This window comes from Oryza glaberrima, chromosome 7, assembly GCF_000147395.1.
Source record: "Oryza glaberrima chromosome 7, OglaRS2, whole genome shotgun sequence".
Taxonomy (NCBI): domain Eukaryota; kingdom Viridiplantae; phylum Streptophyta; class Magnoliopsida; order Poales; family Poaceae; genus Oryza; species Oryza glaberrima.
This window is the reverse complement of record NC_068332.1, coordinates 18,445,274-18,470,932: the sequence shown is the minus strand read 5'-3', so window position 1 is coordinate 18,470,932 and position 25,659 is coordinate 18,445,274. Positions and strand designations below refer to the sequence as shown.

At 41.7% G+C, this 25,659-nt stretch overlaps 3 protein-coding genes across 3 annotated transcripts; 2 read left to right on the top strand and 1 right to left on the bottom strand.

The window, feature by feature from the left end:
• The first annotated feature begins 2,915 nt into the window (after positions 1-2,915).
• On the top strand, positions 2,916-6,062 carry LOC127779470 (uncharacterized). The gene is made up of 5 exons (XM_052306253.1): positions 2,916-3,184; positions 3,343-3,498; positions 3,652-3,721; positions 4,002-4,191; positions 5,659-6,062. Exons 1-5 carry the CDS (start codon positions 3,158-3,160, stop codon positions 5,753-5,755), a joined length of 540 nt encoding a protein of 179 aa, XP_052162213.1. The 5' UTR covers positions 2,916-3,157; the 3' UTR covers positions 5,756-6,062.
• A 69-nt stretch (positions 6,063-6,131) lies between these two features.
• LOC127779469 (probable pyruvate, phosphate dikinase regulatory protein, chloroplastic) lies at positions 6,132-10,687 on the bottom strand. Its single transcript, XM_052306252.1, has 4 exons — positions 9,753-10,687; positions 7,799-8,435; positions 7,617-7,713; positions 6,132-6,465 (listed from the first exon to the last, which is right to left on the bottom strand). The coding sequence occupies exons 1-4, from the start codon at positions 10,344-10,346 to the stop codon at positions 6,378-6,380; spliced, it is 1,416 nt and encodes a 471-aa protein (XP_052162212.1). The 5' UTR covers positions 10,347-10,687; the 3' UTR covers positions 6,132-6,377.
• A 10,150-nt stretch (positions 10,688-20,837) lies between these two features.
• Positions 20,838-22,990, top strand: LOC127780269 (uncharacterized). Its single transcript, XM_052307190.1, has 2 exons — positions 20,838-20,842; positions 21,642-22,990. Exons 1-2 carry the CDS (start codon positions 20,838-20,840, stop codon positions 22,891-22,893), a joined length of 1,257 nt encoding a protein of 418 aa, XP_052163150.1. The 3' UTR covers positions 22,894-22,990.
• Positions 22,991-25,659: the final 2,669 nt, after the last annotated feature.

Genomic DNA, 25,659 nt, shown 5'->3' with positions numbered 1-25,659 from the left:
TGTATGTATGTACGCAGCTAGCTAGCTCGTGGATTTGAGCTGTGCTGTCTGTTCGATCTTACAGTTGTAAAGCGCACACACAATTGTTCCCTGTAATTAACCTGTGAGGCACTAGCCCCCGTGATGAGTGCCGCACGAGATGCTGAGATTAATTGCTGCTACGAGCATAACATGCCTGGTATTGGTCCTAACAAGTTAACAAAAAGTGCACATATTAATTAGCTTTTGAAGCCAGGGGAGAAAAAGAAATAATAAAATGCAGGTATTTTAGGATATTGTACTATATATTAATAAAATGCAATGGAGGCTATCAGAAAGCTAGTGATGGGGATAAGATGACCCTTCATGATCATTTCGCTATCGGAATGGCCAAGTAGAGAGCGCCACCATGGTGGATATATTGGGGTGCACTAGAATGGCCCCCACCAAATCCGCAAGTGCAGTGAACGTAAACATCCTCCCCTCTTCTTCAGGGAACGCACGCCTGAGAATGCCACCAAGCCTGTCAGACCAGAGCAAAGATCAAGCGTGCGGCAAGGAAGAAATATTGCAATCCTAGCATACTCCTCTGGTTAGTACATGAATTGGTAAATGTACATGTAGGTCTCGGCCACGGTTTTACTTCATTCGTTGGAACGATGATATAGGCATATAGGTGTTTCTTTTTTTATTAAGATGGAGAAGAAGTCCGTGCACGTAAATGATAAAATCGTTAGCTTATAATTAATTGAGTTTTAATTATTTTAAATGTAGAAAATGAATTTATTTTATATTTTTAAAGTGTTTTCGTACGAGACGTGCAGTTTAGCCGTTTGAAAAATGTGCTAACGGAAATAAGGAAAAATCTATATCTTAATTAGAAAAGAAAAGAACATGATAAAGTACCAATTTTGCATGTCAATCTAATTAATTTCCTCTAGTAATTTTCTTAAATATGGTCACCTCCTAATCCATGTTCAAAGCTGTCCTGTGCTAATCCATGTAGAGGACATTGCAGTGTCCCAGAGTGTATTTTTATATAAAGAAAACTAACTGTATTCAAACCAATTTAGCCACTAGATAGTACATACATGCATTAATTCTTCTATCAGAAGGAAAACACATAAGCACACACCATTAGGGCAGTCCCAACCCTCCACCTAGGATGATATATATGGCATTAACTACACTGCCATGTAGGACTTTTAACTTATGTGACACTATATTAATTAAGAGAGAGTGAAGAGAGAAAGAAACTGGGTCTCATGGAAAACACAGCTTCAACACGAGAACCTATGCACTAGACACTATCAAGTATAAATATGATTGGTAGAGAAGAGAGATGATGTATTTATTAATGACCCATTTTAAAAAACCATGGATTGTAGAGTGTAGTTTCTATTGTGATGTCTTATTGACATGGCACAATAGACACTGCTTATAGACATTATGGGTTGGGACTGCCCTTATACACCTGGCACTCAAATAATTGTCTCCTAACACACAGTCAAAGAGATAGAGTCATAGAGATCAATGGTAACTCTTTAACCTTACTGAATTTATTTATCTCTATTTCGAATACTTGACTGTGGTGTTTCATATCCATAATGCGCTTAATGTTTTCTTATTAATCAAATATTCCTTTGCTTTTGCATCCTGGAAAAGTGAGAGAAGAAAAGGGGAAATTGGTGGGTTTGGGGAAAATACTCACACGCTTGCTGAAGGAAAAGTGATGGCAGGCAAACTGGAAAAGTGGTAGCCATCGAATGCCTGAGGATATTTGCCTGCCAAAAGTGCCAAATGTTTTCTCCCGAGAACGCCCTCGGACCCATAAAAATAAGTGCATTATCTCTTTTGACTCTTTTAATAGATCAGTCCCCAACAAACATTGGAATTTGCAGATCTGAAATTACTTTTCAACGTCTTGGAAACCATCTGAGTATACAATGTTTCATACGAATAACATCGTATATGCTTCACTAAATATTCATTTCTTGCTTAATTTAGTAAGGTAGGAGTATTAGCCGCTCAAAATGAAATTGGGATAAGCTACAGGTTATAAGTTATAACCAATTTTAAATTTCAGGATTACTTTTTTTTTCACTTTCTTCGCTTAATCTCGACTTTTAAATTTCTATAAAAATGTTTTGTCTTAAAAAAGTCATTCCCGTTGCTTCAATCATATCCTTTCGCAGTATGGGCAGCCACGGGAAAAAAGACGCCGCACAAACTTTGAGCTTCTATGCTAAATCTTTCTACTCGATCTATTTCTAAATATGTTTAAAATTTCTCATAACCGTTCCGAATTTATTTTTTATTCCTCCTTAATCTTTGTGAAGAACTTAGGGGTATATATTTTAAGGGTCTATTCATTTTGAAGAAAAACCAAAAGATTTGGATTCCTAAGAATTAACTCTTATGAGTATCATTCGGTTCATAGGAATATACATCCGTCCAAAAAAATGTAATTCTAGTTTGTTTAGCATATATTAAGATTTCATAAGAAAGACTATAATATCCTTATTAAATGGTGTATAGGTAAGAGTGGAAAGGTAGTAAAGGGTAAAATAGGGAGAAATTTAAATGAGAAGTGATTAACGAGACCATTGGTACTTTATCGTGACAACTATTTTGGGACAAATTCAAAACCTAGAAATACAATTATTATGGGGCTAAGGTAGAAATATAGAAAAAACCAAATGAAAATTTTCTTTCCCAGAGACAAAACATAGCAAATTTTTCATCCACTCAAACATCTTGAAAAATTCCTATGAATTAAAGTGTGGCATTCTTATTCCTCCACTTTCCTATTCATATGTGTTAAAATTCCTCCAAAATGAATATCTTATGATGGAGTACATGGAAACATTTTGTAATTTCCATATAACTACCATGGGCTTCTGTGAAAAATCCATCATGTATAAATAACCTGTTCTCTCCCATTCCCCATCCTCTCCTCTGCTCTCCATTTGCTCGCGGCAGATTGAGTGTGCCCGTGTGAGATAGAATCTTTTTGCCCTTCAAAAAGAGCAAAGTGGCAGTGCTTTTCCCTCCGGTTCCTCGTTTTGGTAGTATTCCATTGTTCCTATTACCACTTCCCAACGAACTAACCAAAGCCCCGGATACAACAAAAGAGAAGACGCAAAGGAATCATCAGAAGCAGCAGCAGCACACGACCATGGGCGACGCCGCCTCCAACCAACCTGTAAGTTCATCTTGGTTTTTGCCGTTTTGCTTTGTGTGGTTCTTCGTCCTGATTAATTGCGAGAGGTGAACGAGTTTTTTGACCTTGTGTTTACTGGAAAGGATGGAGGATTTTGCTTTGTGTGTTTTTTGCTGAATTTTTTTGTTGGGTGTTTGCAGGTTCTTGCGGCGAGCGATCTTGGCCAATCGAACTTGGACGCCGGCGCCGGCGCGGGAGCAGTCGGCGGCGGCGGGTTCATCGCCCTCGACGTCAGCGCCCTCTCCTCGCTCGCCGGCGACGGCCCGGACACCACGGCGGCGCCACCACGGACACCGGTAAGTTGGATAGACGCGAGCGCGCGCGGCGATGGCGACGTCGGCGATGTACAATTGTACATACATACGAGCCTCCGTTTCTTCCGTTCGTTTCCAAAGATTTGATTGATTCTTTCCTCTTTGTGTGGTTATGCCGCGGACGCGACGCAACAGAAGGTGGTGAGGTCGCTGTCGAGGAAGGGGGAAAGGAAGCCGGCCGACGGCGACGGCAATGGCGCCGCCGGTCAGTCCACCTATAAATCTCATCCAATCAAAGATTTCATCACTTTTGATATCAATATCTTCAGAGTTTTCTCTTTTCGCTTGGCATTTGTTGGGTTTTTTTTTCAATTCCATGGAGATTTTGTAATACTGAATTCGATCCTGACAGTGACAGATCGGTTACCTTGTCACAGGATTTAGCTAGTAATCCAAGCTGACAAGTGACACCTATGGCGAATTAGTTTACGTACGGGTCAGGATTAATCGAGGCCGTGTGTGACTTTTGGCACTCTCATGTGCAGGGACAGGCAAGAGGCCGCCGCTGTCGCCGCTCTTCGTGCATGTGGCGGCCGCCGACGACATGGGCGGCCTCGGCCGGCTCGTCCACACGCCGGTGGCCGGCACGCCGGGAGGGAAGTCCCGGCGGCTCGGGCGGCAGCCGGCGGCGCCGTGGCTCGATCCCCGGAGGGTGGTCTTCTTCTTCGCCACACTGTAAGTCAACTGGCAATAGCCACTTCTAGCAAATTGTATAGCAGAGGTGATACTCATCTCTAATTTTGTTCACGTCATTTACTTATTATTAATTAATACAACAAATTATCTCTAATACACTTGCTCCAATTTACCATAATATTTCTTTCTTTATTTGTTTTCACTTAATTCATTGGTCTGTTTCTCTTATTTCTCTGTAAGTTTGTATAGAATTTGTCCGGATGACTTCTCCTTTTTTTCCCTTCTCTTTTCCACTTATCTTTTCCACCTCATCATGTTATCCATTCTCATAGTATCTTGATGCAAGAGCTAAGAAGTCCATAGTACTTGCTCTAATCATTTACAAGTGATAATACTGATAGTATAAGAAAAAGAATAAGTTCAAAACGGTAAATATCTGAATAAAATATTTACGAGTTGTGCAGTTTCCCAATAGCTAGAAGTAGAACCATTTCTTTTGAGCTGCTACAAGTACACTCTTGCTAATTTCTTGCTAGTGATTAGGCGAAAACCGTGGTACTTAAAGAAAAATAATTGACGAATTTCCTAAACCGTAGGGCACAAGAGTTTAATTGTCCTGTTGTCCCCAACAACGCAAAAAAAATGTGGAACATGGCCTCGTATTAGCGGCTGCATTAATCTGCAGCCTTTTCAGATCGTAGTAGGTTCGCTGCACAAAGAGCGGCCGGGTTTCTCGTTGGCGAGTCTACGTGTCAGAACTAGTTTTAGTTGTCAGCTCCGGTTTGGTTACAGCGATATACGGGAGAAAAGACGGCGACTGACGAACAACCGTTCTCGTGTACAGTATGATGACCCTTGCTTTAGAAAAGAAAATCCTTCATTTTTTGAGTGACTTTTGGACAAGGTTTACTGAACCTTTAAAAGTCACTGAATACTGCTTCCGAGCGATTTTGTTGATAACTGTGATAACCCCTTGGTTACATGTGTTCTTTCCCCTTTTTTTGCCAACTCACCTTTTTTTTTTCCACACTCATGTTATGGAATGATGTGTTTTTTAAAAAAGAATTATAAGAAAATTACTTAAAAAATAATATTAATCTATATTTCAAATTTTCTTATATTAACACTTAATTAATCACGTATTAATGGGTAACACCGTTTTCGTGTGAGAAGGTGTAGTTCCTAAGTATGGAGGTGAACAATTTTAGCAAACTCAACCTTACTGACGAAAACAGTATAAAGTTGAACAATTTTACCAAAAAGTTTGACTTCTGGTTTGATTTTTTTTATTCAACTTGACTAGTTATCGAGCGATTTATCAATGTGTACCTATTCGGTAAGTCAGATAATGGAGCGGCCATCGTCACATTTATCAACCCTCCTTTTTTTGGTTTGGTTTGGTTGATCTTGTAGGTAGAACTCTGAATTTACGAAATCGTTTCATTCATCAGTACTGCACTCTTCAGAGATGGTGAATGCTCATGTAGGTTTTCTGCTTTTCTGCAGGTCAAGCGTTGGAACGTTGATCCTGCTTTACTTCACACTCTCCATGAGCAAGATGGGCGGCGACAGCAGCGGCGGCGGCGGCAGCGATGCTCGGTGAAACGCCGGCTGTTGAAACTGAAGAAAAATTTTCGTTTTGTTCTCAAACCTCAATGCAATCTGTAAAGGAGGCATGATGTTGCTACAAAGACCCAGGCATCAAAAAAACTGATGCTCTTCTAAGGGTCAAGGAAGAATATAGAGTGAATGGCAGTGAAGAGATCAGGCTGAATGGGGTCTGATGGTGAAGTATGCGATGGTAGTTGCATTCTCTTCTCTGTTGCTGTCATGATTTCTTCAGTTATTTTTCTCTTCTTTTTTTTGCATAAAAAGGGGTACATCATACATGTCGCTTTGAAGCGATGATACTAGATTTTTCATCCTTGATGTTGTTGCAGACACACAAACAATCAAAAATACAAATGGACACAGATGTATTTGAAAGAATTGTCTTTTACTCATATGTCATTTCCGTAAGAGTGGTAGTACATGACTTCAACAAAGAGTTAAACGAACGAACAAAGAATATGACACACAGCTCACAAGGTGGTGATGATCTACAAAATGAATTAAAACCCTCTCTATGCACAGGTGATGCTAACCTAATATGGGACACGTGAAAAATGCCGGATAGTGGGTAGTTTTTTAGACTTTTGGATTCACTTCACAGCTGCAGAATAGACTTAAAAGTCCCTAGCAAAAATCTTTTGATACTCAACGTGAGTGTTAACCATCTCTGACAGATAATCGTAGATTCTAATTGGAGCCACCCTGCAAGAACAGAAACAGATTTCTTAAGATATTCAGCTCAATGCAGACAAATTCAGGACACCTACCTTAGCAACCTAAAATGAACGCTTTTTTTCCAGAAGATTTTTCAACACAATGAAAATAACAATGACTATATCCGGCATTTTTCAGGATGCAACCATGCAGTTGATTGACAGCCACAGCTGCCATTACATACTACTCAGGAAATAGATGATAAACGTATGTAGTTTGCCATTTGAAAAGACTGAATTGTGAATTTATTCCCACTTTTTATCAGACGCAAACATAGTATCAAGTGTGCAACAAGGACTATATCTTTGGAACATTTTCCCCTTGAGCTGCTGCTGCAATTTCCATCTAACCAGATTTCTGATCAGCTCAACCAGACTTCAGTGACTGGAGGTATGGTTCAGGATGGCCCTGGTCTAGCAGACAAACTACAATATTGGTTGAAGCACATCTTACCAGAGCTCCATTCTGGTACTTACAACCACATATCCACAAGATAATTTGCGTAGTGCGAAAAGCAGCCACAAAATAGATGTCACTCCAAACAATAACACCCACCGGAATGAATGCAACATGTGTCAGGAAAATGATAGGGAAATAAACAACAGAAAGAAGAAAAAGAAGAGTGAAAGTAGCACAGGTTAGTTTCAACTTTCAAGTGTCCTAATTGGAAACTAGACCCACTTTCGGCAACTTCTAAAAATCCCTCCTGTCTAATCCAAGAGTGATTCTTCAACAAAAGATCCTAGTGGTCAAAACTAGAAGACATCACAATGAAATTCGTCATGGAGGATATTTGGTCCACATGTAAACATATTTACTGATGGCTACTTATTTCTCTGAAAGCATTATGAGTCTAGTTTATCTGGCAAATTTTGGACAGTGCAACCTAGTGTTTTACCTGATTAATTAGCAATGAACTTATGACCAAAACAATTTCTGCTGTTGAATAACTCAGACAATGAAATATACATTTATTTGCTGTGCACTATGCCTTATTCATTTAGATACAGAAGCCACCTAGAAGGTGGTAACACAAATTAAGAGTTAATAAAAATAAGTGCGGGCTAAGGTACTCTTGACATTTATCAAAACGCATGTACTTTACAAGACGCAGAAGAGATAGAACGTGGTGCTAGTACCGTTTTGATATGCGTGGCATGGCGCACTTCTGTTTCCTATCATGGAATATCCTCACAACGACAGCAGCTGTTTCCTCTATAGCTTTTCCAGTGACTTCTGCACAAACACAAAACAAACTACACTTCAACATATGAAAGTACAAAGAAAAGTGTTTCCACAAAGACAATTAAATTGATCGTACCGATGACTGGCCATATAGGATGCTGGGCGAAAATTTGATTGGCATGATCCAACTCCCCCCTGACATGTTCCATTTCAGCATAATTGCTTTTTTGCCCATGAAATCCTAGAGTTTTGGCCCTTGCCTTCCTGATTGCTTGAAGAACCACAGGGTTTATTGTCAATCCAAAAATCTTGTCTTGATCAATCTCAAAAAGGGACTTTGGAAGATTCACTCCCATTACAATTGGAACATTTGCCACTTTATACCCTTTTTGAGCCAGATATATTGACAATGGTGTCTTTCCAGTACGTGAAACACCAACAAGTACAATGTGTGCACGGTTAAGGTTCTGTGGCTGAGCACCATCATCTTGTTTGATGGTAAAATCAATAGCTTCAATTCGTCGGAAGTAATCCTCAGTAAGTTGACCCTTCCGGCTAGGAGAACTTCGTGGAATTCCAGATGGAGCAACACCAATATGGGAAGCTATGGCTTCAATAGTAGGACGAAGAATATCATTGGATGGAACACCCCAAAGCTCACAGGCCTTCTTAGTTGCCTCAGCCATTGAAGGATCAGCAAGAGTATATAAAACCAGTGCTCCTTCTTTTGCTGCTTGCTTTACTATCTCAATAAGTCTATCCATGTCATCAATCTAAAGCAAATTTGTAGCAAAAGACAAAATAATCAATATCAAGAAAACTACACAGCTAACTTCATTTATCAGTCAATGCAAGTGCAAATTAGGGTCAGTGACTAATACGCGAGGTTTCTAAACTAGGAAACCAGAATAACTCCTTTTGTGCAATAGTGATTCAACCAGACATACGAATGATCATGGCAAATTGGCAATAAGCACACCTCCATGCCTGAATATCCAAAGTACTATGGTATTCATTTGTTCTGTGTCCTAAGATACGTGCAAACAAGTGAACACTAAATTTTCACCGATGAAACAAATAGAAGTGCATGAAGGAGTAACCAACCATTCAGTTCTCAATTTACACAACTTTTAGCCATACACAACTCCATGATCCACAAAAATGTCAATGTCTGCATCACTATTTAATAAAAGTATGCCGCATCAATATTCATCTTAAGTTCCATGTGGAAAGTCTTTCCTCCATTAGAGCACAAGCAACTTGTGCTTCTAACTGGAAAGTCTTTCCTCCGTTAGAACACAAGCAACCTGTGCTTCTAACTGCGAGCATATTTTAATAGCAGCCATTATCATCTAGTAGTGATAGCATGAAATAAATTTTATTTCTTCCATTCTCAAGCAAATATAATGTGAAGTAATCCCAAGTACTCACACGCTACTGACCTTACTCTAAATCTGATGTATAAGGCTATTAAAACAAGCTGAAAAGAAGCAGGAGACTTATCTCCACACCATTGATTATGGTGTAGATTAATCAGACATATATATACAGAACATCGCTCTTATTATACAATTGTATTTTCAGAGTAAACCCAAGAGTTGTATAACAAATAAAATTATGCTTTCAATTAAACTATAGTCTAGCTTGTGAAAGAAGATTCAGCTGGTTCTTCGAAAGCTAGATGCTGATAATTAACAGTGAAATCAAGTATCTCAAATCCCCAATTAGCCAATCCTGATAATGTACAGCAAGGCAAGGGACAGGTATGCAGCAACCAATCCGAGAGAATAAAGTGTACATGTGCACCGATCATCGGTAAAGGATAACAGTTTATGTTATACAGCACAAATCTACAGCTAAAATCCAAAATCCCCTTTATTCCCAGAACAATTGATATAGTTTCTATGCACTATGTTGGCATATCATGATTTTCCAGCAAGAACGAAAAAAATTAAACTATTGTACGAAGCAGACATATCTGGCTGGACAGTGGAGACCATATATATCCCAAAAATTGAAGAATCAAGTCAATAGAGGGCGGCAAAAAAAATAAAAAAAAAAGAGACAAGGAGAAAGAAATGGATCTTTACCCCGTTGAAGAGGTGTGTGTTGACGGCGCAGCCGCGGTCGACGAGGCAGTGCTCGAACTGGCCGAGCGCGGCGTTGACGGAGTGCTCCGCCGTCCACCCCGTCCCGTCGGACACCATGTAGATCGACTTCGCCGCCTCGTCCCTCCCAACCACCCCGTAGCCATCCTCCTCCTCCACCGCGACCTTCGCCGCCGCGGACGCCGCCTCGTCGGACGACGGGTGCGGCCTGGTCGGGGTCGGCGGCGACGAGGCCCCGCCGCTGCCGCGGTCCCGTATCGTCGGCCACTCCAGCCGCCGCCCGGACCGGTGCGCGCGGGCCCGCGACCACCGGTGCAGCTGCGAGCTCCCGAGCTGCGCGGGGGAGCGCGGGGTGGTGGCCGACCCGGACCCCGACCCCGCCGCCTCCCGCTCCGGCTCCTTGTCCGGCCCCGGGCTCGGCAGCGCGGCGGGGGTGCCGGGCGTGCACGAGGGCGGCGTCAGGCGGCGGCCCTGTAGGCGAGGCGACGGCGGGAGGAGCAGCGACGGCGGCGGCGACGCCAGCTTCGCGCTTATCATCGAGCCGAACCGCGGGGACGTCGACGACGACGACGACATCCTCGATTCCCCTACTGAGCTTGAGCTTACTACGCGCGACGACCGTACGACGAGGAGAGGGATTTTTTCTTCTTCTCGTTTTCGCTTCGTGTTGGCGACGAGCCGACGACGTTTGGGTGGGGTTGTGAGGCGCGCGGCGTTTTTTATGGCCGAGACGACGGTGAAAAGAGAGGAAAAACGTGGGACGCCGACCGGGCGCCACCGGGGTTGGACTCGGCGACTAGCGGAATGAATAGAAATGATTGGTGTTTCCAGACGATCGAGCTGGTTTTTCGGCGTCTGCTCTGCTTGCCGTTGGAATCTGGTCTGGACAGCGTGCGTTTGCACGGGTCGTACAGCGGTGGTGGTTTCGTTCTTTGTTTTGGCCTCCGGCGTCAGTGCGTCAGCCCGTCACCATGTTGATTGGATGCGGGTGGTTTTATGGATCTTCAGGGAATCAGGGCTCTGCTCCGCTGATACACTCGTCGTTCATGTGTCCTCTCTTCCACGGCTCGTTAGATATGGATACGCATACGCCTGTTCTATTGGAGAGTATAATTGGACTTGGACCCACATATATGTTGTTTCCGTGATTCAAAAGTCATGTAGGCCAAACACAGTTGTGACAGAGTGAAGTTTGTGATGTTTTTTAATACCAAGTATAAGTGAGGTCCTAAGGTTGAGTATTATCCAAGACTTAGTAATTCGATACTGTAATATATAACTTAAATTTTGGATCCTTTTATAGTACACTTGGTGGTAGTAGTATAGTATAATTTAAATCTAACCATTGATTTATCTTGTGTTTTTTTCCTCCATCAATTAAAACGTAGGCATATTTTTGTCAAAGATTTTAGTTGCCAATGTTGCCGCTGAAAAATTCGTGGCCGGAGAAGCCTCAACCCTGTAGCAGCATTTGTGCGTTTGTGGTAAAAATATGGCTGAATGATGTCGGGGCCAAGGGTGTTGGCCTTGTTTCTTGTGTGTTCAGTCGATGACTAACTGTCGCGTCAGAGACTGGGTCATGTGTTGTCTCTTATCATTTTTCTCGCCATCTCAGAAATGAAACGTCTTAATTAGGAACAAAATCTCTTCAATACATCAACTCAGCAAGCGTGAGTTCACGGGGTATCAACTGTTCGTCAACAAGTTAATTCATGTACATCCACATAAAATCAAGTTGGTATGTATTAAGCTGATGGCAAGATCTAGTTGCGATGGCCACGATGCGTCGAACCAGTGATATGGCAATCAACGGCGGTGCAAGAGCGACAGCTGCCTGACGATCGACGATGTTGACGCGGATTCTATCGAATCAAATGGGTTGTCCATCAGTTCCATCGTCACTGTTGCACTCTCAATACGCAGTTTGTGCCCGATTCCATCTAACCACCGATAATATTTAGTTTTTCTTTACTATTTTGTACCCATGCTCATCTCTACTACACATACTACAAGTGGGATGTAGAAAGAGATTTAGTCCATTTGATTGAATCGAGTGGACGGCCTATATTCCTCCAAGGGTATCTTTGACATGTCCTAGATTTCACGGTAGCTAAGATGATAGTATCTCTAGAATAAATTATCACTACACCTTGTTGATTAGTAATTCAATAAATAAATAAATATTGTTTGCTATGTACTACTCCCCCGTTTTAAAATATGTTTCTGATTCGTAGTAAAATATAGATACATATATATATTTTAGAACGGATAGAGTATGTATTGTGCCAAATAAAAGGTCAGGAAGCAACCCTGTGTATTTTCCAACCTCATAATTTTGCACATTTTTCTCTTAAGTCAATAATAATTTATGCCGGTAAAATATTTTAAGCCTAGCGTTAGTACGTAAATACATCAAGGTGTTGAAAGTTGTAGAGATAGCCCCTCTAACTCCAAGACTCCAAGAGTATATTAGCCAAGTCTTAAAAGGTTCGTATTCCTAAATATGTTAATTCTTACGTAAAATACAATCTATATTATCGCACAAACAATATTGTGCCTTACAGTTATAAATATAATAATGTATAGTTTTGTCGCTCAATTGTGACAAAGAAGGAATTCTGTCTTAAAATTTTCAGTAAAAACAAAACAATGAAAAAAAAAATCTTATGCTGCCGCTGAATTGAGCTCTTCAACTATGACTACGTAAGGAGCTGCAGTAAAATATAACAGTGGCAAAAAACAAAACATTATCACCTTTGCCGGTTGCAATTGCATAATCAGCATCCTCCTTTTTTCTCTTTTCTCGATTGCGCCCGCCCTGCCAAAGTGCCAAGTGCGAAGGTTTTACTACTAGCGGTTGGCACACAGGATGACGCGGAGTACGTCTCCGGTCATATCCAACTCCTCCGTCACGAGCTTACACCCCCCAAATCCCCAGACCCCAATACCTCAACATCCCTCTCGCCAGTTGAACAAGACATTTTTCCAGCAACTGATGTCATGACAACATCAGGTGAAGCCACGAGGATATCATCGGTAGCCTGGCCCCAAGGCAACAAAGACTTGAGCCGCATGCAGTGTCGACGGCACAGAAATCTGCCGCTTCTTCTGCCGCGTTGCGCCCAAGCAGCACTGCAGCAGCAGCCGTGTTCGCCTGCAGGTGAGCTCACACGCGGGCGCCGTACGTGGAGCGAGACGCACCGTTTCTGCGGCAGTCAGCGCCGAGACCTCGCGGAGACGCGGACGCGCGTCTGAAAACCGCCAATCTCCCGCCGCCCCTGCCGACCTCAACGCGGCCTGTGGATTTGGGAGGAAAATAATGGGCGCGGCACGACGACTTCGGCCGCTTTCTGCCTCCGCCCCCGCCCCCACACACACCGACCGCGATCAGCGGCGACGTCCCTATCGCACTACTAGTACGTACTCCTGCGTGGCATAGCGCCGTAGCCCATTGTTTCGGCCTGCTAGCTGCTGTCATCGCCTGATCGGTCGCCGTGTCCACGAAGGATTGAGGTTAAATGCACGGTCTTTTTATCAAATCCAGTGACTTAGGCCGTATTTAGTTGTTTTGATAAAAAAATTGACGTGTACTGGTACGTATTTGAAGTATTAAACGTAAACTAATAGCAAAATAAATTATAGATTCCGTCTATAAATTGTGAGACGAATCTATTACAGAAAAGTATCTAGAACTTCTTCCGCCGGCCCTCGCCCAAATCCGCTATATATTTGACACGGATTTGCCGTAATGCTGGAACTATGGCGAATGCATCTATCATCATTAATGCATAAATAAATATACCAATTAGTAGTGATTGAATTCCTTCTATGGTTCTACATGAGAAACCAGTACGAATATAACCTACATGTCCAATCGAACTATGAGCTAGAGGTTTTTTGACTTTCGTTTGAGCTATCTGCTCTTCCGCTGGGAGAGGGTTTGATTGGGATTGTTTAAGCAATTCTCGTAATTGTCGACCCCTTGCCAATTGATTCTGACTTGTTTTATCGAGAGCAGAGGCAAATTGTGCAACCGTTGTTATATCGCTCGATAATGGGCATCTCAAGCCTTTTCCATTTGAAGGTACGAACATAAAGGGACTATGTCAAACCTACGAAATAGAGATGGCCTACAAGGGGCCATGGGATTAAACAAAGAGAGGCAACTTATGATCAAGAAGGGCATTAGTGACTATTTTATCGGTACCTGCCGGTGATGATTTGAGAATAAATAAAGAAGCGATTGAAACAACTGGCGAGCGAATGTTTGGATCATATGCTGCCTTGCCGCTTAATTAATCTGTCATTAGCAAATGTTTACTATAGCACCACATTGTTAAATTATGGCGTAATTAGGCTCAAAAGATTCGTCTCGCAATTTACTTGTAAACTGTGCAATCGGTTTTTTTCGTCCACATTTAATGCTCCATGCATGTATCGAAACATTTGATGTGACGGAAAAGTTGAAAGTTTGAAGGGAACTAAACACAGCCTTCATCAGTAGAGGATCCTGATCAGTCCATGAAGACGTCGTTGCATTTGCCTATGATCCGCAAATGAGTGTAGACCAAAAATGTTGTCCTAGAAAAATATGGGAAACAAAATAAACTAGTATATGTTGGTATATATATATATTCTCCCTGTCTTTTTCTTTTAATATGATTAACCTTTTTTATTTTATAAAGAATACTAATATACATTATTTTTTTTACCAGGTACTAATATACATTATTATATGCTCGAGTTTAACTTGAGCTCGAACCGAGTTTGCTTGAAAACTCGAAGATGGATTGAGCTCATCTCAAGCTTGTTTCGGTGAAAACCCTAGTCCATGGCCAACGGTGCCAACCTACTTCTCCTATATAGGTTCAGTCAAGGTGCATGTTGCCGTCTATAACGTCATTTCGTAGGCTATATTCGGTTGCAACTGCTACAATTCAGCCAGTACACTTGTTGCGCTGATACAAAATACAAAACTACAAAGTTATCGTCGTCTTCGTTACAAGATTGTTCTACCTCATAAATTTCGGTGGTTAGTGGCACACTCACATGTTAACACCACTTTTCCTAGTATCCTAATTAAGGTTGTATTCTAAGGTGAGGGTTGGGAACCCTCACCCTAGCATACAAAACAGAGTGGTAGATTAGTACATAATTAATTAAGTATTAGCTAAAAACTTAAAAAAATGTAGTTGTATAATTTTTAAAAACAACTTTTCTATAGAAAATTTTGGCAAAATAAGACATCGTTTAGTAGTTTGGGAATCATGCGTGTCAAAAACGAGCAAGAGGTTGGGAACGTTCACGTACGAACTCAGCCTAAGTATCACCACCCAATTTATCAGTCTTTAGTACACTTTGTTAGCCAATTACGTTGACGATTTGGAATACAAAAGGAAATACTAGCCATAGACCTCGCCAAAAAAAATGCTATAACAACAAAAAAAAAATCTTATAGAAACTTCATAGGACTGTCACAGAAGACCGAAAAATGATTAAGTTCTACACGGAACAAGTAAATTTTGCAACAATCCAAATAGGGTTCCGTTGCAAATAACCTCGTAGGGTGGCAAATGCCACAACATCAATATTTGCACATAGATGTGCAATAGTTACATGTACGCACGTGGTAATCATTTTAAGCTAACACTAGTACCTCTCACTAACAAAAACATACCCACCCACTGATTTCTAATGGAGATTAGCTTATTTCTTTTCTTTTAGAAAAAAGTTACGGTTGTTCAGAAAGTATCACAAGATACCTAAATTTTACGCTAAATAATTATAGTTGAGGAACATTACTTAGAGGTACCAAATTTTACACTAGAAAATACATTACCTCCTAGTAAATTGTATTTAAGATACATGAATTTGTTCGGTGTGTATAATCCAGTACATACGCGAACTTGTTAGAAGGTGCGTGCAAACCAAAACCAAAAGAACACAAGGCTAATCTTGCCAGTTTGAGTGTTAACTAGGATACTACATAAACATGTACACGAGAAAAATGCTACGTAGACATAAATTTGTCCAGTAAAAAGTTTAATGCGGCCTAACTATTGTACAGATAAAGACATAAAAAAGAGAAGCAATGCAAAGATAGAATAAAGAATAATAAAGCACAAATCAAATTGTTATATCATGTCTCATGCCAACCTATATGTATACGTTGTGTCCTAATAAACGTTTAACTTGGTAAAATTGGCCATGACATGTCCTTTTGGTTTTGGTTTGCGAGTTCATACACCAAAATACATTTTACAAATTTTTATACTAAATTATACTCCCTCCGTACTCGTAAAGGAAGTCATTTTGGAATGCGACACGGTCTCCAAAACACAACTTTGACTTCTTGTTTCTACAAAAATATTTATTGAAAAGTGATATATGTATACTTTTATGAAAGTATTTTTCAAGACAAATCTATTCATATAATTTTTACATTTTCAAACTCAAAAACTTAAGAGTTATTCATGATTTATATTCCCAAGGTTTGACTTAAACATTGTCCTAAACGACTTCCTTTGCGAGTACGGAGGAAGTATCCACCTAATAAGTTTGTGTACCGCAAATGTATTTTTCTCTTTTTTTAACCATAGATTAGCTTTATCTGTAATAATGGTGAAGAAAAGTCCATTTGAGATTTTTCTAAAAGAACCAAGTGATGAAAATCCAGTTTTGAATCACCTAAAAGAAATCAGTTCTGAACCTTTAGTAATGCTTTCCCACACTTAAATGATGTGCCTCGAAATGATCTAGAATTATCTCGACGCCACTTAAATAGAAAATCTTGGTTAGGAGAGGGGGAATGTTTTGCTCCATTTCATTCTAGGATTTAAATTTTGTGGAATTTGATCCATAAAATGAGTTTGCTTTTGCCCCATTTTGTATTTGATTTTTTTTGGTCTTGATTGATGTATTTGTAATATTGCACTACAATGTATATGTTATTTAATTGAACTTTTAATATTTGCCTATCTTAAAAGAGCGGAGTCATCATCCTTCGATCCCTTCCTTCCACCATGTGCAACATGCATGTATGTGGAACATAACCACTAGATTCAATGCTTTATCCTCAACCACTCTCTAGGCCATCCCTAATTATATGGACATGATGCGTTACAAGTCATGGACATGTTACTAGTCTTTGTAATATTGTACTAATGTTGTACCAACATATAAAGTGAACCAACATGCCTTTCCCAAGTCCAACTGAATGCGGAGCATTGTCAGTCTGTCACCACCACCAACATCCACAAGCTCATTCATATCCAAGCCAAAAGCATGATGTTTCATTTGAAACTTTATACTTTTCTACTAGCTTCTTTATTTCTTCGAAGTCAGTGGTTCAGTATTGTGGACAAAAAGTTCAAATACCAAGTGAAGATTTTTTTTCTTATGAAACACAACTGTCTTAGATTGAAAATTGGTAAATCATATCAAACATTTTTGTACTTGAAGTTTAAGTTCACATTTTCTAGATGCAAAGAAATAGACACATTGCATTCCAAACAACATTATTTTGAAAATGCTCAAAACTGGGGAGGTGTGTGTGCCTGACTTGAACAAGAAGGTGAATGAGACACACCTTATAGATGTCTCTATCCTGTCAATTTGAAAACCCAAAAGTATTTTCTCTGTTTATCAAGAGACATGATTTGGTTCCTTGAGACTACAAGAGCTTATTTCATGACAAACTAAGAGAACTTCTGGTATTGTAGTCTTCCAATGCACAAATTAATCAAAACCTTTCAGCATTACTTGCCTTGTAATTCTGACACTAAGAAATCAGTAATTCAAGTATTATGTGCAACGTGGCAAAACTATTAAATTGAAAGTACATTTTGTAATGTGAATACAATCATAAACCTGGATCGAATACAACACCACTACATTTATAATAGAGTATATGTTGAATTTGCCAAGGAAATGACCTTGGTGCTTCATGTTTTAGAAGTCAAAAACAGAAAACAAAAGGAACAAATTATACACACATCATTTTTCATGAAGAGCCCAATAGAAATGTTGCTCCAATTAGCCCAGTAGTGTTTTTCTTGTTCCATTTGTTCTAGGTCCATATACCTTGGGGGTTGTAAGTTCAAGTACCTTAATTTGGTTTTGGTGATTAATAACAAATCTAACTATATGAGACTAATGTTTTTATGAGCTTTTCTTTGACTAGCCTCATTTGGATATGAAAATAAAAATGATGGGAGGTATGTATTAAACTTCACATATTCTAATCTGGTATCTTTTGTGGATCTAAAATATAGTGTGAGCTCTCTCATTTCTTAATTAATTATGTGCATATGCGTTCTTTCATATCCATATGTATGCACAAATTGAGGGGGAGGTTATTCTATATTTTGTTTATTGTAATATCTCTATCTTGATTTGAAATCATCTTTCATCTCATCTCCCTATATTGTTTATATCGGGTTATTATCCATCACCAAAGAGAGAAAAGATTGAAAGATCTTGGCTTAAACAATTTGTGTAATTGTTGCTTTGGTGATAGATGATAAACCCATGTTTATGGGATTAACTTCTCCTTTACATAAGTTGTCAATTAGGTTATTTCCCAATAATGAGATGTAGTAGACATGCATTCTTTTGTGATGGACCTTAATCATGACAAGGATGAACTACATGGAAATAAAGCGATATGTATCACTTTTTATCTCCTACTTTTTGATAGGTTCATATATATGATTTCCATGTTATTCGTATATAAGTGTGAGACTAATGTTTACTTGAGTCTTATCTTATTTAGTCTCCTTTACATTAAGAACATGAAGATCATGAAAGTATGTGTTTTTGTTTATCTTTATCATTGCTACATGCCTTCATGTATAGGATAAACTCCATTGGTTCTTCTTTACTTATGCATACACTTACATCTCTTGTATATTTCTTTGTATGCATATATTTAGGGGGAGCAAATCCTATACATTTATTGTGAATGTTCTAGATCCATATTATTTGCCTATTATTTATATCGGATATTTGCACTTGAGCTTGCGTACGAGTATATGATACTTGTGGTGTTAATGAATACCTAACAAACATATTCATATCTTTCATATGCAACCGGTTGGTCATCAAGTGGATGATGATAACTGATTTGTTGGTACTAATGTTCTCCTATGAACTGTGCAAAGGAATAGGTCCCACCGTGATGAGGCTAATGGATGACATCATGGGTTGATGGTCACCAAGCCAAAGACATTGCCATGTTGATAAGAACGAAGTAAGCTTGTGATGAGAAGAAAGTCTTGACAAAGGATGATCAAGACCTCGGCATAAACATGATTCAACCGAATGGTCATAAGTGTTGATCTTGGCTCAAGCATTGACCACAAGTTGGATGGCGCAAGGCAAAGGTATAATCAAGCTAAGAATGTTTTCTTAGTTTGTTCCCGGTCTTGGTGTTTGGTGTAGATCAGATTTGTTAGATAGGCGTTGTACTATCAAGACGGGTCTATGAAGCGAGCATGTTTCATATGCATGTAGGTGCATTTGGTGGGATTGTCTAGCTAAGTGTAATGAGTTTTCTTAAGTCCCAAACAAAGAAAGAAGTTGGTACATCCTATAAGTTTGGGTAGCCTAATGTGGTATTCTCCGGTGGAGTATCCTTCGGAGTGTGAGCCCTTTCTCCCTGCTTTAAGTTGTGTTTCATGGATGGAAATTTCATGAGTTGGATATCCCTTTGAATAAGCTTTTCATAGAGTCCAAGAACGTCGAATTCCGAGACCCGAGTCAAGAGATATCACCATTTTACTAACAGCTGGTTGTGCTGAAAAGTGAACTGCGGTCTGACCGCAGCCCTTATGGCGGTCTGACCAATGTGTGTTGTCTGGTCTGACTGCTGATCCTGATTTTGAAGGAGGTCTCATCTTGGCGATACAGAGCCAAAGACGGTCTGACCGGAGCTGATGGCGGTCTGACCGGCATGCCTATGGCGGTCAGACTGGCTAGCCATCGCCCGTGCATTAAATGCACTGTAATGACTAGTTTTCTAGCCATTACAATAGAGAGTGGCATGACCGGCCACCCCATGGCGGTATGACCGGCCAACACCTGGCAGTTCGGGTTTCGCCTCCAACGACTAGTTTTGGTGGTTGGGGGTTTATATACCCATTCCCCAGCAGCAAGGGTAGGGTTTTGGCACTCCATTGCATTATCTTGAACCCTTGCAAGAGCTCTCACACCCTTGTGCATTTAGTTTATCTAGTGAGGTGTTGGAGAGTGAGTTAAGCCAATCCAAATGCATTTGCTTCTTTGTTAGAGCTAGTGTGGCACTTGATCATCATCGGCAAGCATCCTAGACTTGTTACTCTTGGAGGTTGCCACCTCCTAGACGGTTTGGAGGAGTTTCCCGGTGACCTCTCCAAGAAGGTTGTGTAGGAGGCCCGGTGTTGATTGTGAGTGGCTCGGTGTTCGCCATCTCCAGAGTGGAGGAAGAACGACCATAGTGATAGAGGCTTATGAGACCACTTTGTGGTTTGAGCGGTGAAGTTGGACTCGCCTCAACGGTGACATAGGAAGTTGGCAAGCTCCGAACATCAGGTGAAAAAATTCTTTGTCACTTGTCTTCTTTATTTGTGCAAATTTACTTTGAGCAAGTTTACATACTAGAGTTTATTTGCGCTATTATCACCCTAGGCTTGCAAATCTCAACATAGGCTAGCTTCTTAGTGCACTTGCTTGAGATTAGTTGATTTAGATTTTGAATTGTGCAAAACCGTTTTGATTTACGCTTCCGCATACAAAACTCGGTTTTAGCCAAAAGTTTTAAAACCGCCTAGTCAACCCCTCTAATCGGCCTCCTATCCTACAGGGGTCTCAGCCCAAAGTGAACCGTCACGCGCTCCATCCTCTATACCCTATCTCTACTACCTACCCCGCTCCTCTCTATACCATAAATAATCCCCCTCCCCCTTCGCTCTCAACCATTCTTCACAGCGGCCGCCAAGGCTCTAGGTTTTGTCGAGCTCCTTCCTTTGCCACAGGCTCAGCTCGTCAAATCTGTCTTAGAGTCGCGAAGATCCTCTTGAAACGCTTCGGATGGGGTAAGTTCTTCAACTTTTAGGTGCTTCTTTTAGATCTATTTTATTATATTCCTTTTCGAGATGTATTTTCCAATGATTTCTTCTTTAGATGAACTCTAGATGATTCATTTTTGGATAGATTCACGGGTGACTTCTTTTTAGATGGATTTTTTAGACAATTCCATTTTTAGATGGATGCGATTCTTTGTTAGATGGATTTCTTAGACAACACCTTCGTAGATAGGTGTTTACATACTTGGTTTTATGTTTTACCTTTTTTTCATATATAATTCTTTCGTAGCTAGGTGTTTACATATTTGGTATTTATGGTTTACCCACTTTTCTTTAGGTAATGCCTTCGTAGATATGTGTTTGCATACTTGGTGTTTATGGTTTAACCACTTTTCCTAGGTATCTTTTTCGTAGATAAGTGTTTACATATTTAATATTTATGGTTTACCCACTTTTGCTTAAGTAATTTCTTCGTAGATAGGTGTTTACATACTTAGTGGTTTACCCACTTTTTCTTAGTGGTTTACCTACTTTTTCTTAGATGATTCCTTCGTAGATATGTGTTTACATATTTGATTATTTATGGTTTAACCACTTTTTCTTAGGTAATTTCTTAGTAGATAGGTGTTTATATGTTTAATACTTATGGTTTACCCTTTTTTTTTTATCTACATCTTTTTTATTTATATGGTTTACCCCTTTTTGTTGTATCCACATCTTTTTATTTATGGTCTACCCGTTTTTGTTGTATCTGCATCTTTTTTTTATTTATGGTCTACCTACTTTTTCCTCACAATTAATGTTGTAGGAGCGACTGGTCAACCCTGACGGGGTGCTTGGTGATGCTGATCGCCGAGCGCCTACTGGCCAACGACGTCACGGACTACATCCGCTTCCGCGCCGTGTGCAGCCCCTGGAGGCAGCACACCGAGGACCCACGTGTCGGCGACGGCCTCCGCCCCAAGTACCTCCCCAGGTCGTGGATCATGCTGGAGGAGACCGCCCCGGCGGCGGCGCCGTTCCGCAACCGCCTCCTCAACACCGGCACCGGCGCCGTCCTCGCCGTCGACGTCCCGGAGCTCGAGGACCACGACGTCATGGGCCCCACCCTGGGCGGGCTCCTCACGCTGCGGGAGCGCGGCGGCGCCTACGTGCTCCGCCTCCTCCACCCGTTCACGCGCCACCTCACCGAGCTCCCCTCGCTCGTCACCATGATCCACGCGGCGTCGCACGACCCAAAGATGGTGGAGCCCGAGTACCACCAGCCGACGGCCATCGGCCTCTCCGACGACCACAAGGCGGTGGCCGTGTTCTGCGGCCTGGTGAACAAGGTCGCCGTGGCCAGGCCCGGCGACAGCCACTGGAAGTGGGTCTACGTCCCGCACTTCCACCTGGAGTCGGCCGCGTCGCTCGCCGGCTGCTTCTACGCCGTCTCGCACGTCTACATCTACCAGCTCGAGAGCGACGGCGCGCGCGGGGAGCCGAAGCTGGTGCCCGTGGCGTACGTGCCCGTGGACGCCCCCTCGTTCCGCCTCACGCTGGTGGCGGACGACGAGAGGGAGAGGCTGATGCTGATGAAGGAGGTGTTCTACGTGCACGCGGGCGAGGAGGTGCCACCGGAAGGGCCCGACATGCTGACGATGCCCAGGGTGTGCGTCGCGTACGCGGTGGACATGGCGGCGAGGACGATCGCGCTGTCGAGGCTGGGCGCGCGCGCGCTGTTCATGGGCGACGACCGCGCGGTCTGGGCGTCGCCGGGGGCGTTCTCCCCGGGCGTCGCGGCGGACACCGTCTACGCCGGCCGCCCCAACAGGCTCTTCACCGTGCACGAGTGCGGCATCGAGGCCGACCGCCCGCTGACGGTCGTGCTCCACACGCACGGCCTCGTGAGCGGGCTGACGCGGCATGCCGTGTTCGAGAGCGACGACGGCGAGGACCTGAACCCCATGGGCATCGTCGAGACCGTCTCCAGCTACGTCGCCAGCGACCGCGGCGGCGCGGCGCGCCCGACCATGTATGTCGCCAGCCATGCCCGCCGCGGCCGTGGCCGTGGCGTGTAGTTCGGCTGATAACTGTGGCGGTGATGACTGATGAGGAATTCGCTCTGGAATTTCCTCCTGAAATAATAAAAATAGTGGTTGGTTCTTCCTGAAAAAATGGCATGCTGCGTTCGTGGTTTCTGTGAAAAAAAAAAGTTCCGTATGTCGGTATGTGCTGGATAGAGTAATCAGGTATACTGATGATGATCATGATGAGTAACAGCAACAGAAACGTTACCTGAAACCAGGTCGCCGTTTGCAGAAAAGCAGGACCAGCGATCAGTAGTCTTACCGCATAGAGAATGCAGGTTTACAGGGCACCGGTGAGTTCCCAACTCACGTCCCTCGTGTTACACGCGCATGTTTTTCAAACTATTAAATGGTATTTTTTAAAAAAATTCTATGCAAAAGTTGCTTTAGAAAATTATGTTAATCCATTTTTTAAAAAAATAGTAAATACTTAATTAATCATAAGAAAATGTGTCGCTCCGTTTTGCGTGCGAACTCACCTCCCCAACACAGCCATAGAATGCACGGTATGTGCAAATAGGAAGCAAATGATAAGTTCTTTGTGAAGACATTATATTACACCTCAATTATGATAAATGTCACGGAGGTACTCATATGTGGTAAGTAAAGCAGGACTAAGGATCAAAAACAAGATGAGTCCAGAACTGCCTCAAATTAACTTGAGTGTACATAGATACTCAGACACAGGCTTTCAGGTCTCCACTGTGATCCCGGTGGCCTTCATAAGATGTTTAGAAACACAGTAATATAGCAGCATTCACTCGAACAAGTATTCGTTAACCGAAACCTACATAAACATGTTTGGGTCTCATATATCATTTCAACATGGTAATTTGACAATGAAAGCTAAACTAGTTACAGATCCTCAACATCCTGCTTGGATGATGTAGGGCGACCTTGATACTCCAGTTTTGTACCTAAACTTGCTGTGATAACCCTGAATTTCAGTCTTATCTTCTCCATTATATCTTGAACTTGCTCGTCTTCTGGGTTCGACAACGGATAGCTTCTCAACAGTGCAGCTAGTTGCTCAATGTTTTTCCTGACCCGAGCTGAGAATGCATCTTGATCAATTGAAACCAACGACGTCCAAACATCCAGACATCCCTGATAAAAACCTAGTTCTTCACCTACCTGAAAACCATTCTTTAAACCAACCTGCCTTCCCTCTTCTTTTCCAGACACCAAGCCCTCACTATAACCATTCTTGAAACCCGTTTGATAGTGTGTCTCATCTAAGAGTACTGATGGTTCAAGGAAATCAAAATCATCCTTAGGTTTCTGATCCATGGTATTAATAAGAACCTAAAGATGTTGCAGTAAACAGTTCCTTAGAGAGGGATTCCAAAAGGTTGCTCAGTAAGAAAATGTATGCATACCTAAATGCAACAAGACAAAAATATTAATATCAAAGAAACGAGAGATGGAAAAGTGCAAACAGAACTTCTGCTGAGTTATGAACAAAAATGTGTTGCACGTCAAACAAAGCAAAACAAAAAAATGATGATTCACTAAACTACGTACTCTAGACGTTTGAAACTTTACAATTTTTTTTATGGGTATATCTAACATTAACGTCATGTTCTACTTCATCAAGTAAGAGAAATTAGGATGTCACCATTACTATTGACTTTTTCTTTTGAAAAAGGTTATATTGACTATTGAATGCAGTGCGAGCCAAACTGTATGATGTCAAATGCTATGACTTCAACAAGCAGAGTCATACAACCTCACACAAAAATAAGCACTACACAACTCATTCGAACCATCATAAATCCCTTGCGTAGTTGTGTTGGATTAACGCCAAGGTTGGACAGAAGATAAACAAGGTGGTAGCTATTCAAACAAAGTGGTAGCTAACCTTCAGGATTCAGGAATAAGGATACACTATATTCTAGTAATATTCAAAACTTCCAGCTCCTAAGTTTCCTAAGCAGCACGATCACATTTTTTTGGTAGAAATACCCTATATTAGGCTATTACTATTAGCTTTCAATATAAGCTAGGATCAACACTTATTATTTAAAAGAACACCATGATCACTAAAGCATAGCATTAATTAAGTCTTCATCATACCTCTAAACCTTCAATTAGTATGATATTCTAAGGATTGAAATGCCCAAAAAGGAAATAAAAAAAAAGGAAGATAAAACCTACGTTTCTCCAGCTTTACAGAACAGTAAGTTTCCCCAAATCTCGCTTCTATCTTTACGATGCTCTTGGCTTCTACTACTACCAAACAAACAAACCAAAACAAGATGTAGGAAAGCCATAATCACGCTAGATGTCACAACTACTCGAGAATTGAAAGCAGTCAAGCTGAATTAGGAGTCATGATTTCAGTTACCCTTTGCTCACTAAAAACAAAAAAAACAAAAAAAAAGTTACCCTTTGCTCAGTTGCTCCCGGAAGAAGGCGTCAGTTTCCGCGATACTTCTGGAACGCGCCGCTGCAGTTGGAGTCCTTAGCCACCGCGCTTTCCGCCGCCTACTCAGGGCAGAGGCGAAGGCCGCTGATAGCAACGGAACTGCGCTTTCCCCGGTCTCCGCCGGCGAAAGAGGCGGGGCGCCGCACGGCCCCTCCGCCGGTGGACCAGGCGAGGCGCCGCAGCTGGCGGGGGGACGACGCGGTGGCGCGGCCGCTGGGCGCCGCCGCTACGACCGGAGGAGGAAGGAGGGTAGGAGACTCACGTGTGTGGCGGCGGCTCCAGCCCAGTGACCTCTAGATGAAGCTTTTGGGTCTGATTTAGTTGATGAT

Coding starts and splice junctions, on each gene's coding strand:
- LOC127779470 (XM_052306253.1), top strand. CDS start 3,158: ATGGGCGACGCCGCCTCCAACCAACCT. Junction 3,722..4,001: donor CGACGGCAATGGCGCCGCCG/GTCAGTCCACCT, acceptor TCTCATGTGCAG/GGACAGGCAAGAGGCCGCCG. Junction 4,192..5,658: donor GTCTTCTTCTTCGCCACACT/GTAAGTCAACTG, acceptor GCTTTTCTGCAG/GTCAAGCGTTGGAACGTTGA.
- LOC127779469 (XM_052306252.1), bottom strand. CDS start 10,346: ATGTCGTCGTCGTCGTCGACGTCCCCGCGGTTCGGCTCGATGATAAGC. Junction 8,436..9,752: donor ACACACACCTCTTCAACGGG/GTAAAGATCCAT, acceptor AATTTGCTTTAG/ATTGATGACATGGATAGACT. Junction 7,714..7,798: donor TCCTATATGGCCAGTCATCG/GTACGATCAATT, acceptor GTGTTTGTGCAG/AAGTCACTGGAAAAGCTATA.